The sequence below is a fragment of the Emydura macquarii genome, unplaced genomic scaffold (assembly GCF_026122565.2).
Source record: "Emydura macquarii macquarii isolate MOO-44397 ecotype Brisbane River unplaced genomic scaffold, CSIRO-AGI_Emac_v2 contig_1253, whole genome shotgun sequence".
In the NCBI taxonomy this organism is placed as follows: Eukaryota; Metazoa; Chordata; order Testudines; family Chelidae; genus Emydura; species Emydura macquarii.
This window is the reverse complement of record NW_027131390.1, coordinates 36,833,669-36,850,713: the sequence shown is the minus strand read 5'-3', so window position 1 is coordinate 36,850,713 and position 17,045 is coordinate 36,833,669. Positions and strand designations below refer to the sequence as shown.

Below are 17,045 nucleotides of genomic sequence, written 5' to 3'. Positions count from 1 at the left end.
CCTCATGCTATTTGACAATCAGTGACCTGGAACAAAACAAAATCATCACTGGTAAAGTCTGAGTATGACACAAACATTGGGGGAGTGGTAAATAATGAAGAGGACAGGTCACTGATATAGAATGATCTAGATCACTGTGTAAAGGGGTGCAAGCAAACAATTTGCATTTTAATACAGCTAAATATAAATGTATACATGTAGGAATAAAGAATGTAGGCTATACTTAACAAATGCGGGACTCTATCATGGGAAGCAGTGACTCTGAAGAAGATTTGTGGGGGGAGTGGATAATCGGCTGAACATGAGCTCCCAGTGTGATGCTGTGATCAAAAGGGCGAATACAATCCTTGGATGCATAAACTGGAAAATCTTGAGTAGTGGTAAAGAGGTTATTTTACCTCTGTATTGGGGACTGGTGTTACAACTGCTGGAATACTATGTCTATTTCTGGCATTCCTGATTCAAGAAGGCTGTTGATAAATTGCAGAGGGTTCAGAGAAGAGCCACGAGATGATTAAAAGATTAGAAAACATGCCTTATAGTGATATACTCAGAGAGCTCAATCTATTTAGTTTAACAAAGAGCCAGTTAAAGGGTGACTGGATTACAATTTATAAATACCTACATGGGGAACAAATCTTTATCAATGGGCTCTTCAGTCTAGCACAGAAAGGTATAACATGATCCAATGGCTGGAACATAAAACTAGACAGATTCAGACTGGAAAGGAGTCATACCTTTTTAACAGTGCTAATAAACCATTGGAAAAATTTACCAATGGCCATAGTGGATTCTTCATCACAGACAATTTTAAAATCCAGATTGGATGTTTTTCTGACAGAGATGTTCTAGGAATTACTGTGGGGGAAGTTCTCTGGCCTGTTATACTGAATAATCACAATGGTTCTTTCTGGCCTTGGAATTTTGAATATAATGAATGTTCTCTCTGCAGTTTTAGATAAATACAAGATTCATCTTCACTTCCTATCCTGTAGTGTTGCTGCTACACAGCTGCCCATGTTCCACGCTAGAGGTTGTTGTGGAGGGGCGAGTAATTTATTCTTTTCTCTAAAGCATAAGGGGGTGGGATCCTTTCCAACTGAAAAGTGCTATAATAATCTGAATTAAGCTATTTTTACTTCTCTGGAAAAGTGTTGCTGTAGCTGTGTTGGTCCCAGGATATTAGAGAGACAAGGTGGGTGAGGTAATATCTTTTATTCAACCAATTTCTGTTGATGAGAGAGACAAGCTTTTGAACTACACAGAGTTCTTCCTCACGTCCAGAGAAAGAGCTCTGGGTAGTTCAAAAGCTTGTCTCTCTCACCAATAGAAATTGGTCCAATAAAAGATATTACCTCACCCACCTGGTGTCTCTGGAAAAGGATAGTCTAGTTACCAAAACTGCCTAAGTCCCCAGCCCTGCACACTAGAAAGGAAGTTGCTTCTTTCAGGTTGAACCTGGAGCTAGCCCCTGCTGTTAAATTAGCTGTGCTGGGGAGGAGTGTTCCGGGAAACATTAGGCACACAAGCAGACTGAGCAAGACCAGTAGCATCAGAACCCCAGTGTCTAGGGCTACTAGTGCCAGGAGACAAGGACAGGAGCCCTGCTGCAGCTCCTTGGCCAGGTGTCAGTCACGTTACTCACAGCTTGGTGAGTCAAACACAGCAATGGTGAGATCAGCTGCTAAAAATAATGAATCTAAGGAATAAATCTCTGGCCTCAAAATCTGGTGGTTTTTTTCCAGTCTGATTTTCATTGCTGCTGCTGTCTTTTGCATCCATTATCTAACTGCATCACCATCACCCCATTTTACAACCTCACCTGGCACGTCAGCACTGAAAAATCCAGTGCTCAGTATTAACTGGGGGACCTTAGATCTTCAAGGTGAAACTTTCAAAGCTGCCCAAATCCCATCTCATCTAATGAGAACTGAGGGTCCAAATCCTAATATACTACAGTAGCCAGACAAAGGCACCGAGTAGGACCTAGGTGTTTCACAGGCAGGGCTTCACTAAACAGCTCCTGCCATGTTCTTGTAGTGCTGCTAATTAATCAGCCAAGGAAACCACAGCAGAGCAGCTGTGTGGTGCAAGGGTCTCTGGGGCGATAGGGCCTGGAAAGTTGATGCGATGGCAATTCTGTGGGATTGGCTTTCCAGAGTGGGAGGATAACTGTGGAGCAAGGAGGCCGAGATCTCAGCACCTGGTGTCCTGTGTGGGGGAACAGAAAGAGATCAGTACTATGTCAGTTCATCTCCCCAGTAGGCAAACAGTCTACTGTGGAGGCCTAACAACACCAGACTCTTGTGCCCCATTTCCAAAGCAGTGGAGCTGCCTCTCCTTCCACCACAGGATAGAAGAGTATTTTCCTGCCTCACCACCATCATGTCTCTAAAACTAGTTTGGGTAGTTGGGGTACAATTAATGACTATGGAAATCTGACCCAAGACTCTGCAGCCAGAAGGTCCAGTATACATTAGATGGCTAAGACTGGAGGCAGCAGCAGAGGTGGGCTTGTGAGAGCCAGCGCTGGAATAGCAGAGAGGAACTGGAAGGACAAAAACCTGGCTTCTGTGCACAATGCTGGTAGCATTTGCTGGTTTCTTCAGCAAAATACTTGATGGAAGTTGTGCTGCTAGTGGTGTTTGGCTCTTACCCCAACAGTCACAAAGGGATGGGCTATTCCATCCATCGCTTCCTTTTGGGGTCCTTAAGGGGACTGGGGGAGAAACATTGGCTACTGAAGTGAGCTTCACCAACACAGCTACCACCCCCATGTCTCCTGAGATGCCAAACCTTTTATATCCTAATCCTGAGAGATGTCCTGAGCCGACCAGGCCAGAGGAACCCAGACGACATCACCACATGCACAGGCTCTGGCTGAATCCAAACCTCCACCCGGATTGTGAGAGTTTGCTTGCCCCATGTGTCCTTTTCCTCCCCTACCTTATTTCTTTTCTTTCCTATCCCTCTTTTTTCCCCTCTGTCTAATGAGAGTCTGGACAAGCCAAGACTATATATTTTTGCAACACTGCTGTGAGCCTGTGACCAGAAAGAGGCAGCTAAAAGCAATGCCCTAGACAGTCTGATGCTGTTACAAGTTTGCCAGGTCTTGGAGTGGCTGATCAGAATGTGTGCTGCTGGGCCTGTGTTTTTCCAGCAATGAGGTTAAAAGTGAGAGTCAACACCCGAGGCAGAAGCTGCATTTTCTATCTGCTGTTCTTTTCTCTCCCCCTTCGTATGTGTTTGTCTTCTAAAAAATGGAATCAAATTTTAACAACAGCAACAACTCCAGCCCATCTCGACTAACTTATTTTTTCCTCCAAAAAGGAGAGTTATTACCATCTTTAACACCTCCTAACTGACTGTCAAACAAGGGGCATTTTCCTTCTAAAAACTCTCCACAGCTACATGGAAAAGGAATGGGAACAAGGCATGTTAAAATATAAGCCTTCCTTAATACTTTACATTTCAAATGCTTTAACTGTTTTTCCTTCTTTTCTGTATCTTTAATAAAAGGTTAGAAGGTTGTTTAATGACGTGTTTGACCAGGCACTAAGCAGCCTGAGGTCTCTGTATACCAAATCCCAAACCGTGTTTAACACTGTTTAATGCTGGACAATGAGAGGTCATGTAAACACCTGACTCTTTGTGTCTATATATTCCATCTAAATCAGTGGTTCGTAACCTTTCCTGACTACTGTACCCCTTTTAGGAGTCTGAAACCTGAGCCCCACTGTGCAGGGCTCAAGCCCAAGCCTGCTGCCTGGGGCTGAAGCATGTAACTTAGTTTTGTGGGGCCCCCTGTGACATGGAGCCCCAAACAATTGCCCTGCTTGCCATCCCCCAATACTGCCCCTGCACTTGCAACATCCCTAAATCCACCCTGTGACCCCCAGGTTGAGAAACACTGATCTAGATGAGTTAATGTACCCCCTAGAAGACTCCTGAGACCTGGAGAACTGGAAAGGAAGCAGGAGGGTTCCTGGTTGATCCCAGTCTCTCCAATGCAAGGGGAGAAATCTCAGCTAGCCTTGGTCTCTGGTGGAAGGAGAGGTGATGGGAGAAGGTCAGTCATGGCAATGTGAAGGGGGGAACCACATGCCTCTCTGCCCCCTCCTTAGGAAAATTCTGGTTGTGCCCCTGTGGCCAAGCATCTGGTACCCACTCCCAACAGGGGTGTGTGGGAGTGAATCCTAGAAGATTAGGATTGGAAGGGACCTCAGAAGGTCATCTAGTCCAAACCCTGCTCAAAGCAGGACCAACCCCAACTAAATCATCCCAGTCAGGGCTTTATCAAGTCAGGCCTCAAAAACCTCTAAGGATGGAGATTCCACCACTTCCCTAGGTAACCCATTCCAGGGCTTCACCACCCTCCTAGGGAAAAACTTTTTCCTAATGTCCAACCTAGACCTCCCCCACTGCAACTTGAGACCATTGCTCCTTGTTCTGTCATCTACTACCACTGAGAACAGCCTAGCTCCATCCTTCCTGGAACCCTCTTTCAGATAGTTAAAGGCTGCTATCAAATCCCCCCGCATTCTTCTCGTCTGCAAACTAAACAAGCCTTGTTCCCTTGGTCTCTCCTCATAAGTCATATGCTCCAGCCCCCTAATCATTTTCGTTGCTCTCCAGTGGACTCCTTCTAATTTGTCCACATCCTTCCTGTAGTGAGGGGCCCAAAACTAGACACAATACTCCAGATGTGGCCTCACCAGTGCCAAATAGAGGGGAATAATCACTTCCCTCAATCTGCTGGCAATGCTCCTACTAATGCAGCCCAATATGCTATTAGCCTTCTTGACAACCAGGGCACACTGCTGACTCATATCCAGCTTCTTATCCACTGTTACCCCAGGTCCTTTTCTGCAGAACTGCTGCCTAGCTCGTCGGTCCCCAGTCTGTAGCTGTGCATGGGATTCTTCTGTCCTAGGTGCAGGACTCTGCACTTGTCCTTTTTGAACCTCATCAGATTTCTTTCGGCCCAATCCTCCAATTTGTCTAGGTCACTCTGTATCCTATCCCTACCCTCCAGTGTATCTACCACTGCCCGTAGCTTAGTGTCATCTGCAAACTTGCGGAGGGTTCAATCCACCCCATCCTCCAGATGATGAATGAGGATATTGAACAAACCAGGCCAGGACACTCCCTGGTCAGAGAGATGCCGGGATACCACTGCCTCCCCACTTCCCCAGGTACCCCCTGCCCGATCCCTCCAGGCACAGCCCTGGGGCCCCTGCGCGCCCACCAGCCCCCTCACCCTGCGCCGGCCCGACTCCCCCAGTGCAACCGTCGCTAGCGGCGCGGCCCCGGGGACAATCAGGGGCGGCGGGGCGGGGCGGGGCGGGAGCGACGCACAGCAGCACCGCCGGGGAAAGGCGCCGAGCGCTGCTCAGGCGCTACCTGCGGGGAGGCAGGCGCTACCTGACGCGGGCGGCCGCCGACGGCCGGTCAGAGACCGACGGGAAACCTCTCGGGCTAAAGCCGCCCACAGGCCCTGTCGGGCGGCCCCGCACCCACCCGGCAAGAGGTGACGAACAAGTCAAGGGCGGGAGCGCGGCCAGCGCGCGGCGCCGCCTGGAGGCGGGGCTTACCGCCGGGACCCTGCCTGGGCGCGCCCGCCCGCCGCTGACGCCGTCTCTCTCTTCCGGGCGGGCGCGGGACCGTCAGGTCACCTGGGCCTGAGGGCGCGTGCGCAAGAGCTCGCGGCGGCGCGTTGCGCAGAGTTGCCGGTCGCGATGAAGTAGGTCTGGGGCTTGAAGGGGCCCGTTCTCGCGAGGGGTTGGGGGCGGTTGTAGGGGATAGGTGTGGCGGACGCGGGGGGTGGCGGGGATTGTGGAGGCGGGCTGGCGGGCAGAGTGTGTGGGGAGGCATTGGACGGGGAGATGTCCAGACCTTGGTAACTTTGGCTTTTGCCCTGCAGCCCCCTGACGAAGGTGAAACTGATCAATGAGCTGAACCAACGGGAGGCCGAGCTGGGCGTACAGGAGAAGGTGTCCTGGCACGCAGAGTACAGTGATAGCGCCTGGATCTTTGTGGGTATGTGCTGGGTTCGTCAGTCTTGGTGCGGGCTCCCCCGGTCCTGTAGCGTGACCCCTGTGAGTCAGCTCTGGAGGCTGAGCTCCAAGTGAAGTCTATTTTACTGTTCACTGTGTCGGTCTCAGTGGGGTGGCACTGAGAGAACATCTTGTGAGTGCAAAGACTCCCAGGCTCTGACTCCCTGGATGTTGCTCAGGGGCTGGATCATGCAGCCTTGGTATGCTTTTAGGCCCAAGGAGGCTGGGGAATAAGGTGCTCTGGGATTTCTTCCTTTCCCAAGACTTGAAGACTCTTTCCTGGCTCTCCCAGGTTTACGTTATGGTCTTCATATTTGGACATGCTCCCCTGCTGCTGTGAAAGTGTAATCTGCTTCCTATTTATCCAGCTCTGGATTCCTGACCTTGAACCACTTCTCTTATCCACATGTTGTCAAATGACACTGATTTTCCTTCATCCATTCAGCCTGGACTGGTTCTTTGGAGGCTGGGTAAAAGGCTGTTATTCACAGCTGGCTTTTTTCCATCTGAGATAAAATAGCATTTCCCCATTCTATCCTTTTTGCAGTAGAGTAAAATCTCTACCAATCTACTAGAATTCTTTGAGGGGGTCAACAAGCATGTGCCTTTGACAAGTTCCCTCACCAAAGGTTCTTAAGCAAAGTAAGCTGTCATGGGATAAGAGGGAAGGCCCTTTCCTGGATCAGTAACTGGCTAAAAGATAGGAAACAAAGGGTAGGAATAAATGGCCAGTTTTCAGAATGGAGAGAGATAAATAGTGGTGTCCCCTTATTAAAGGGGGCTCACTCAGAAAACTGAATTATTGTAAATTAGTTTCAAAGCAATTCAGGCTGACGGTGTCCCTTTCCAAAAGGAACATCAGGCTGTCTTGGCCTTCAGGTAACTTAAATGTCTTAAGTTCACACACTGTGTGGACAGAGCTCAGTGAGGAATACTTTTACTGGGGACTTGTGGGGATGAAATGGCACATTATGTTCTCTAAATAATTTACTTAAGTGCTTGGAATGCTATTGAGTTGAAGAAAGAAAAGCTTGAGAGGACAGTGCTGTACTTATGTTTCTAGAATGGTAAAGATTAATGCCTAAAGAAAAATGCAGAATAGAATTCTTCTATTCTGTAGTGCTCCAATAAGGGGATTTCCCTTTTCTTAACTGCTTTCTAAAAACCAAACTAAATACAAAAATTTGTATCAGAAACAGTGAGGATACAAAAACACCCATCAGGAAATGCAAAGTTAAAGCTGTCAAATCATCCTTAACTTGCCCGTGTTGCAGATACTGGACTAGATTCTCAAGTGCACAACCGCCACTAGGGGGTATTAGATTTTTCAAAAGAATTAAAAACATTGGGTGTTGAGTACTTCTGATTCTCTGTATAATTAGGTTAATCCAAATTCCTCCATGTCTAGTGTTCATTTCTAGATTTGTGTCTAAATTAAGACTGTTTTCTGCATTTAAGAAAGAAGTTCTGTAGAACTTCAGCATTATGAAAACATTCTGACTAAATCAAATGACTTGAATATTTGAAGAATTGTTGCCTAGAGTATGGGAGCTGGAGGAGTAGAATATTGGGTTGAGGGGGATAGCCATGGTAATCTGCAAGGCCAGGAGAAAGGCTGTACTGCAGTCCTATTCAGCAGTGTAACATCTGTTTCCTTCTCTCCAGGAGGTCTCCCCTATGAGTTGACAGAAGGTGATGTCATCTGCGTGTTTTCACAGTAAGTGGAATTTCATTTTTCATTCTCAGTAGTTTATGCATGGTTGCCAAAAGAGGCCAGGGTTGGTGCTGTGCCTTGGTACTGTGTGACACATATAGCAAGAGAAATATTGAGGGCTGGTAACCTTTCCTTCTCTATTGCACTTTCCCTATTAGGTTTTCCATGGAATTGTCATTTCCCTGGCTTTGGCGCTAAGGCTAAGCACTTGTGACTACACTTCTTTTCTTTCTAGATACGGAGAAATTGTGAACATTAATCTGGTGCGAGATAAAAAGACTGGAAAATCAAAAGGTTTCTGTTTTATTTGCTATGAAGATCAGAGGAGCACCATACTTGCTGTTGACAACTTTAATGGGATCAAGGTTGGTATGTCAAAGAAAAGAGTCCTGCCTTTAAATAAAGCCCTGTCTATGCAGATTGGCTGCTGGTATAGGGATATTTGCCATGACATTAGGACATCCAGAGCTCCAGTTCACAATTCCTTCCATGTCCGTGGGGCACAGTTAGAGGCATTTGTGGCTCCCATAGTGTCTGCAGAGGGAATTACAGCAGCATATTAGTGCCACAAGAAGCAGAGGTGTCAAATGTGGCACATGGGCTGGATCCAACCTGCAGAGCCCTTCCCTCTAGTATGTAGCTTCCTCTATAACTCATAAAGGGATCTGGTCCCCAGCTACTTACCTGGGGTAGCTCAGGCATGGGGAAGAAGATAGAGTAGGTAGAATTATGAAGGGAGCTGTGTCTGGTCCCAGGCACTGATTTAGCATCAGCCCTTTGTATAGCTGCCTTCACAATGCCCAACAGTGTGACCTTGAAGGAGGATCCTGTCCAGTCTTTCTCCTGCTGTGGAAGCAGGCCCCTTCCTTCTCCTGCCTCCTTAATTGAAGCTTCCCGGTACTGGGGTCAGAGGTGGCTTTTTTCCAGCTTTACCACCCCTCCCCCTTCACTGCTGCTAGTGGGACCCACAAGGGAGGTGGCAGCTGCTAAGCTGCACTTCTTTTACAGGGAGCAGATCAGGGTGTGGGGGAGAAATGCCCCAAATATTCAAGTACTGTGTATAACTGGAGGAGAATTCCCAAAGGGGAGCAGCAGATAGGGACAGTTGACTAAAAGGTGTGTATATGGACAGTGGCAAAGTGGTCATGGGAAATGCCAGGAGTGGGGGAAGTTGGTGTGGCCAGGAGGTTTCACAGATGCATTACTTTTTTTTCTTTTTAAGCCTTTGTCTCTAAATGCCACATTGAATTTCACCAACTAAACTAAAGAGGCTTATTTTGCAGGCAGACAATACTGCAAAATGGGCCTTGTGCCCTTAGCTCTTGAACCTTTCACTTGCCCCAGAGTTAGAGTTCCAGCAGAGAAGGCACTTCCATATTAAACCCCCGTTTTCAGGCTTGAACTCTTCAACAAAAGACCTTTTCTCCAAGGAGAATGCTGTTGACATCCAGTAAAATCTTTCTGGATATCTTATCAGCATGTAGAATAAAGTGTTCTCCCAAGAAATCACTGTGAAGCAGGAGCTTCCCCAGGCTACAGTTCCCAGCAGCTTGTTCTATCAGCAGATGTGCGGTACTCAGTGCTCTGACCACAACCAGTGTTGGTGTTCCCCGATCACTGTGACTGTCCTTACATGGAGCAGCTCTCAATCTCTCCTTGATACACCTCCTTCATGTACAACTTTGTAGACCTTGCTCTCAGTGGAAATCATGGGTTTTTTTGATATTTTGGTCTTTCCACCCACTTTCTGGTCTGCTTATTCTCCAACCCCAGCACCATACCTGCTCTGAGTGTCATTGCAGCCCTGCTTCTCAAAAGCTGCTGTATCCTGGGCCATGAAACGGACCTATGGTACTATCAGTGCTACAAACTCTCTTTGAGGGTTAGGAACATGCAGATTCTCTCTCTCTGTTTCTTATTTCTCCCTAATGTATAAATGGGATCTCACCCAACTCCAGGGATTAGGACCCACCTCCCCATCTTAAGCTTCTTAGTAGCATCTTATTTCTCTGCACAAGAAAACCTCCTCTGACTTTACTGTTCCAGGAGTGTTCCCCTGGCTTTCGGAACCTGGCCAGGTACTCTTCATTGTCATTCTTGCTCACAACACTGAGGGGTCACTTGTTATTTTGCCAGTGTATTGGTGATAACTTTTTTTAGTACGCAGGAGTATTTTACCCTGTGTGTGGAAGGCCATGGAAGTCGGCATGTCTCCCAGACTCATCTGATGCTGTGGTAGAGAGGGGTGCAGGGATGGTGAGAGCTCATGGCTGCCCCTGCTTGGATATGGGATGTTTCATACTACGGCTGGATCGATCTGGCCTTCTGGTGTCTGAATGGCTCTACTTTGAGTCCTGGGGGGAGGGCATCTTCTCTGACGGGTTTATAATCTTTTGCAGAAAATTTCAAGACCCCTTCCAATGTAATCACAAAGTGGAAGTGTGGTCATGACACTACGAAAGCAGGAGGTCCTGAGCCCAGGACTGGAACCCAAGCCCTGTGGCTTTTGCCTGGTGGGCTTGATGGCAGCTTTACTAATGATCCAGCCTTTTCTTTGTATAGATAAAAGGAAGGACAATTCGGGTGGACCATGTTGCTAACTATCGCCCTCCAAAGGACTCTGAGGATATAGATGACGTAACAAAAGTCCTCCGTGAGAAAGGCTGTGGAGCTAAAACTCCTCCACCTACTTCATCTGACTCTTCCTCAGAAGACAGTGAGGAGCCAGTGAAAAAACATAAAGGTGAAGCATGTTTCTATCAGAATCCTAATCCTGGAAACGCCCCAGGCGAGAGCTCCTCAATTCTGCCAGGGATCGAACAGCACAAACAAGCAGATGCCAATGGGAGCAGTATGGGGAGACGTGCTCTCTAAAAGAGCCATAGTTTTGGTGTCTAGGTTGTCCTTTGCCATCCTGCGAGGGGAATCCATTGTCAGGCATTCTGTCCTCGTTCTGCTGACTGTGGCTCTCCCCCCTCTCCGCTCTTCCAGGCCTTGGGGGGGCTGTAATAGCTGACATGCATGTTCTGCTTTACCAGATGGCCTCTTTATGCAGAGAGCTATCACAGCTGAAGCTCCTGGCTGGCTGCAGGACTATATTTGAGAGGGGTGGGGTAACCATTAATTCGGGGGGAGAGAGAGGATGGGAAGGGGTGGCTTCCTGATTTTAAAGCTTAAAGAGTTACTTGCCTGTCTCGTTAACATATGTGGGCCTTGCACAGCTTGCTTGACGCAATCAGATTGCTCAGAATCTAAACTTCTTTAAGTTAGCAGGAGGCACAACCGTATCCAATGGTAGGAAATTATCATTTTGAATCTATTTTTCATGAGATTATAAAATTGGTTGATAAAGGTAATAGTGTTGATGTAATATACACAGACTTCTGTAAGGCGTTTGACTTGGTACCACAACATTTTGATTAAAAAACTATTATATAAAATTAACACAGCACACCTTAAATGGATTAAAAGGTGGCTAACCGATAGGTCTCCAAATGTAATTGGAAATGCAGAATAATCATTGAGCAGGTGTGTTTCTACAGGAGCCCTTTAAGGATTGGTTCTTAGCCCTCTGGTATTTAACATTTTTTATTAATGACCTGGAAGAAAACATAAAATCATCATTGATAAAATTTGCAGATGACACAAATTGGGGGAGTGATAAATAATGAAGAGGACAGGTCACTGATTCAGAGTGATCTGGATTGCTTAGTAAACTGGGCACAAGCAAACAGTATGTATTTTAATATGGCTAGATGTATACATCTAGGAATAAAGAATGTAGGATTTATTTACATAAGGCCCTCTGTCCTGGGAAGCATGATGAATAATCATCTGAATATGACCTCCCAGTGTGATGCTGTGGCCTAAAAAACTAATGCTTATAGGACATATAAATGGGATACTCAAGTAGGAATAGAGAGGTTATTTTATCTCTGTGGCCCTGGCGGGACCACTGCTGGAATACTATGTCCAGTTCTGGTGCCCACAATACAAGAAGGATATTGATAAATTGGAGAAGGTTCAGAGAAGAGCTGTGAGCATGATTGAAGGATTAGAAAATATGCCTCATAGTGATAGACTCAAGGAACTGAAACTGTTTAGCTTAACAAAGAGGAGGTTAAGGGGTGACTCGATTAGTTTATAAGTACCTACATGGGGAAGAAATATATGATAGTGGCTCTTCAATGTAGCAATGAAGGGCTAACAAGATCCAATGGCTGGAAGTTGAAGCTAGACAAATTCGCACTGGAAATAGAGGTGTACATTTTTAATAGTGAGGGTAATTAACCACTGGAAAAATTTGCCAAAGATTGTAATGGATTCTTTGTCACTGGCAACTTTTAAATCAAGATTGGATGTTTTTAAAAAAAATGCTGTAGTTCAAACAGGAATCCTTTCAAAGAATTTCCGTGGCCTGTGTTATACAGGAAATCAGACTGCATGATCACAATGGTCATTTCTGGTCTTGGAATCTATGAAAGTCTTTAAATCAAGACCGGATGCTTTTCTAAAAGAGGTGCTCTTATTCAAACAAGTTATGGGCTTGAAACAGTTTATTGGGTGAGGATCTCTGTCTTGTGTTATACAGCAGGTCAGACTAGCATGATCATAGTGGTCTTTTCTGGCCTTAAAATCCATGACATTGAAAAAGTAAGGTAAGGTTTTTGTAAGCCTTCATGGCTGCAGAGAACTTTCAAAATGTTTACTGAGTGTAGCTGATCTATCTGCCTGAGTGTGCAGAGAGCCTGCAACAATGGCTTAGATGTGAGCTCCTCAGCCCTCTATTACTCTCTTTTGGAGTGCCAACTTTAAAGCCCAGTGCTAATGCTTCAATGTGAACATTAACTATTTAACTGCTAGTCATTTTAGAGGATGAAATAGGGAGGTCTGTGGGAAGTGGGTGTTCCTGCAGGGAAGGAAATACAGAGAGAAGAATACAGAGGAGAGGCAGACAGGATGGCGAAGGAAGAGAACTGCAGGGCATTGGGTGTAATGGAGAACAGATTTTCCCATTGAATGATGCTGAATGTGACAAGACTGAATAGTTAAAGTGTAGTTACTACCTAATGGATGTCTTTTGTCTCTCTCCCACTGACACCAGGGAGACTGACTACAGATCCATGGCAGGGAGGCTATATAGTCATTGATTTATACACTGGCCCTTGTCCCACAATTAAACATGGAATCTGGCTCTGTCCTCAGTCAGGCACTGCTGTCTTAAACACATGCATTGAGTGGATACCTTAATTCTTATTAAAGAAAACAAATACAAATGTGTTAAGGATGGACTGCACTAATCCCTACACTCAGCTACTTGGTACAGCAAATGATACCAAGTCAAATCAAACTGCCTTCACAGCCTAGCTGGTAAGTTTGGGGGATGGGGGCAGTGTGGGATCAGAGAATGGGGAGAAAGCTTCCTGTTTAGGGGTGCTGGCAGCATGGAGTGGTGGGAAGGGTGGGTGAGGAAAGAGCTTCCTGGGCTGGAGGTGAGGGCAGCATGGGAAGCCAGGAGCCTTCTGGGATCAGGAACTGGACATGTTGGAAGGAAAACTTTCTAGTGTAGATGGAACTTGTGGAACTGGAAAGATGGGGATGCTTTTGCTGTACCATGTGGGGTTAGGACTGAGGCAATGCTTGCAGAGGGGTCTCTCTCACAGGGATCAATCTGTATTTCAGATAAAGAGAAGAGCAAAAGAGAGAGAAAGGAGGAGAGGAGGAGCCTGCAAGGTGTGAAGAGGGCCTGGCCTGCAGGAGAGCCCCCTCCCAGAGCCTGGATTAAAAAGGAAAAGGAAGATTCTGCCTATGACAAATATGCTAACCCAAGGCAACAGTCCTGGAATGAGTCTGGGCAAAAGCACGCAAGCAGGACTCATCCGGAAGAGGAACTTGAGCAAGAACAGTTTCGCAAGAGAGCTGTGGAGAGACGAGAGGACAAGGGCCACCAAAAACAGAAGGGTCTGAGCAGTCCCTGGAAGGAGGAAAAGGCAGAAGACAAGAACAGGAAGGGGGAAGGCCACTGCAGCAGACGAGAGGAGTATGTAGGGGGCACTAGATCGAGAGAGCGATGGGAGAGAAGCACCAGGGAAAGAGAGCTGTCTAGCTCTAGGGACTCCAGCCGCTATTGACTTGCCTGGACTGTGGCTACAAGCCGAGCAGTACACCAGTGCCTCTCTTACTAAATTCCAAGCAGTTATGTCTGTATGAGTGCAGTAGGATAGCACCGTATTTTCTTCCATCAGCTTTATATCTCTGCTCCTTGTTCCTGCAACACCCACAAAAACTGGAGAGCCAAGGACTCTCCTGCTGTTGTCTTAGCTGGTGGGAAGTGACTGGGGTCTGGGGCACACACAATTGCAATCTAGAGTAAATGCCCTGAGCTATTAATAACAGCGAGACGTCTCCAGGTAATGAGCCCTGTCTAGCCACATCATTGTTGACAAGCAGAGTGTGCTGGCCCCTGTAGTTCTCTGAAATAACCTGTATCATCAGTTCTGTTGGTGAGGGTTCCCTGCCTAGACTGACCCAATTGATTATGGTGAGTGTGTCTTGTAACCTGGATTTATGTCAATTGAGCAATACCCATGTGGCCGTTTGCTATTGCCATGAATTCCCAAGAATTGCAATGTGGAGTCAGGATAACTTATTTTTTTAAATGTCACTTAATGCTTACATCTTCCCTCCAGATCCATGGCAGCCTCAGCAGGCCCAGGACATAATATGGAGAAGTCCCCCCTGCTTACACTTGACACAGAGACTTACTGTTTTATTACTTGTTCTAGGAATAATAAAGCTGCTTTGAACAAATGGCCTGCTTCAGGTTATCCCGGAGAGAGTTTGTGAGACCAATTTGGGGCTGTTCTGTATGTGTGTCTGATTGCTGTAAGAGGATTTGCTATATGAATACAAGGGGATAACTTAACAAGAGGCTGACTATCTACGATCCCCTGCTGAGTTTGTCAAAGGGGCGGGGCTGACCAGGTCTGGGGAACTGAGAATAAAGAACTTCGGCTGGCTTTACAAAGACAGTCTGGTGGATGGTGAAACAGACTGAGACCCAAACCCCCAGGAGGTAGGACTCTGAAGTAAGTAAGCCTGCCCGGAACTCCAGGTAAGATAGACATGCATTCAGACATCTGTTTTTGAAAAACAGGGTTACTTACCAGTAACTGTTCTTCGAGATGTATTGCTCATATCCATTCCAATATAGGTGAGTGCGCGCCCCAGGCACTGGTTCCCAGAACTTTTTTGCCCCTAGCAAGCCCCATAGGGCTGTCTCTGGCGCCCCCTGGAGTGCAGTGCACATGCCACGGTATATCAGGTGCCGCTGGCCCTGAGGGCCCTCAGTCCCTTCTTTCTGCCAACTCCAACAGTGGGGACGGAGGACGGGTGTGGAATGGATATGAGCAACACATCTCGAAGAACAACAGTTACTGGTAAGTAATCCTGTTTTCTATCTTTGAGTGATTGCTCATATCCATTCCAATATAGATGATTAAATAGCCATACCTTGGAGGCGGGTAGGAATCCGCATCAAGCCACTCTCGTCAGCACGGCCCTGCCGAAGCCTGCGTCCTCTCTCGCCTGCTGCACGATGGCGTGGGACATGAAGGTGTGGATCGACAACCAGGTTGCTGCTCTGCAGATGTCCTGCAGGGGCACACGCTCCAGGAAGGCCACAGATGAGGCCTGGGCTCTGGTTGAGTGCGCTGTCACAGCTCCTGGAAGCGGCACCTTCGCCCACTTGTAGCAGGTCCTGATGCTGGCAGTGATCCAGGTGGAGATGCGCTGGGTGGAGACAGGTGAGCCCTTCATCCGGTCCGCCACTGCTATGAATAGATGTGTTGACTTCCGGAATGGCCTGTCTGCTCGATGTAGTAGGCCAGGGCTCATCTGACGTCCAGCAAGTGCCATCTCCGCTCCTCCTCCAAACCATGCAGTTTAGGAAAGAACACGGGGAGGAAGATATCCTGGTTATAGTGAAACTGAGACACCACCTTAGGCAGGAAGGCCAGGTGGGGTCTCAGCCGCACCTTGTCTTTATAGAAGACAGTGGAGGGGGGCTCCGAGGTCAAGGCCCTAATCTCAGAGACCCTCCTAGCCAATGTAATGGCCACCAGGAAGGCTACCTTCCAGGAGAGGACAAGCAGTGGGCATGTAGCTATGGACTCGAAGGGGGGTCCTGTCAGTGTGGTGAGGACCAGGTTCAAATCCCAGGGAGACACTGGGTCACGGACCTGCGGATATAGCCTCTCCACCCCTTTGAGGAACCTGAGGCGGGGTGCGAGAACAACGACCTCCCCTCCAACGGCTGGTGGAAAGCCGAGATGGCCGCCAGGTGTACCTTCAGGGGGGCCAGGGCCAGGCCCTGCAGCTTCAGGTGGAGAAGGTACTCCAAGATCGCCCGTATGGGTGAGCAACTCGGTGGGATACCCCAGGACTCTGCCCAACAGGTAAACCGCTTCCACTTGGCTTGGTACACCACCTGAGTGGAAGGTTTCCTGCTACCCAGCAGAACCTGTTGGACCTGCACCGAGCAGGCTCTCCCTCCGTCAGCCAGAGTCTCCACGCTGTCAGGTGGAGGGAGTCCAGGTCCGGGTGCAGCAGGTGTCCCTGGTCCTGTGAGAGCAGGTTGTAGCGCCTCGGGAGCGACATCGGCGTGGTGATGGAAAGGTCCAACAGCATGCTGAACCAATGCTGTCTCGGCCAGGCCGGGGCGACCAGAATGATGTCCGCTTTGTCCCTCTTGATCTTCAAGAGGACTTTGGGCAGCAGCGGAATGGAGGAAAACGAATACATGAGGGTCCCCGTCCAATCTATAAGGAATGCGTCGGAAATGGAGCCCACCTCGTGGCCCCAGAGCGAGCAGAACTTCGGGCACTTCCTGTTCCAGGACGATGTGAACAGGTCCAGTTGGGGAACATCCCACCTGCGGAAAATGGAAGTCACCACCTCTGGGTGCAGTGACCAGTCATGGCGGGGTAGAAACGACCTGGAGTCCTTCAGGGTGTGCAACTTGTCATCCGTGCGGTCCAGGAGTCGGGGGAGGCTCCCTGTGAGGAGATGCCGGTGCTGGAGCACTCTCCATGGCACGTGGCTGGGGCATCTCCTGTGTAACCCCCGGCTGTACTGGTGGCGTGGGGAAGTCCATGTGAGTAGCACCCTGCCGCTTTTTCTTCAGCACCGCCGACTGCTGCATTGATTGTCCCGGTGCCGGCGGTGCGCTGCGCACTGAAGATACACTCGGTGCCGCGGGGAAGCCAGACAGTTCC

The 17,045-nt window shown here is 48.0% G+C and overlaps 1 protein-coding gene across 1 annotated transcript; it reads left to right on the top strand.

The window, feature by feature from the left end:
• The first annotated feature begins 5,608 nt into the window (after positions 1–5,608).
• Positions 5,609–14,580, top strand: RBMX2 (RNA binding motif protein X-linked 2). Its single transcript, XM_067548481.1, has 6 exons — positions 5,609–5,743; positions 5,924–6,039; positions 7,722–7,773; positions 8,006–8,135; positions 10,333–10,513; positions 13,453–14,580. Exons 1-6 carry the CDS (start codon positions 5,739–5,741, stop codon positions 13,899–13,901), a joined length of 933 nt encoding a protein of 310 aa, XP_067404582.1. The 5' UTR covers positions 5,609–5,738; the 3' UTR covers positions 13,902–14,580.
• The last annotated feature ends 2,465 nt before the right edge of the window (positions 14,581–17,045 follow it).

Excerpts from the sequence above, each read along its gene's own strand:
- RBMX2 (XM_067548481.1), top strand. Across the intron at positions 6,040-7,721 it reads TAGCGCCTGGATCTTTGTGG|GAGGTCTCCCCTATGAGTTG; the intron begins GTATGTGCTGGG and ends CCTTCTCTCCAG. Across the intron at positions 8,136-10,332 it reads ACAACTTTAATGGGATCAAG|ATAAAAGGAAGGACAATTCG; the intron begins GTTGGTATGTCA and ends TTCTTTGTATAG.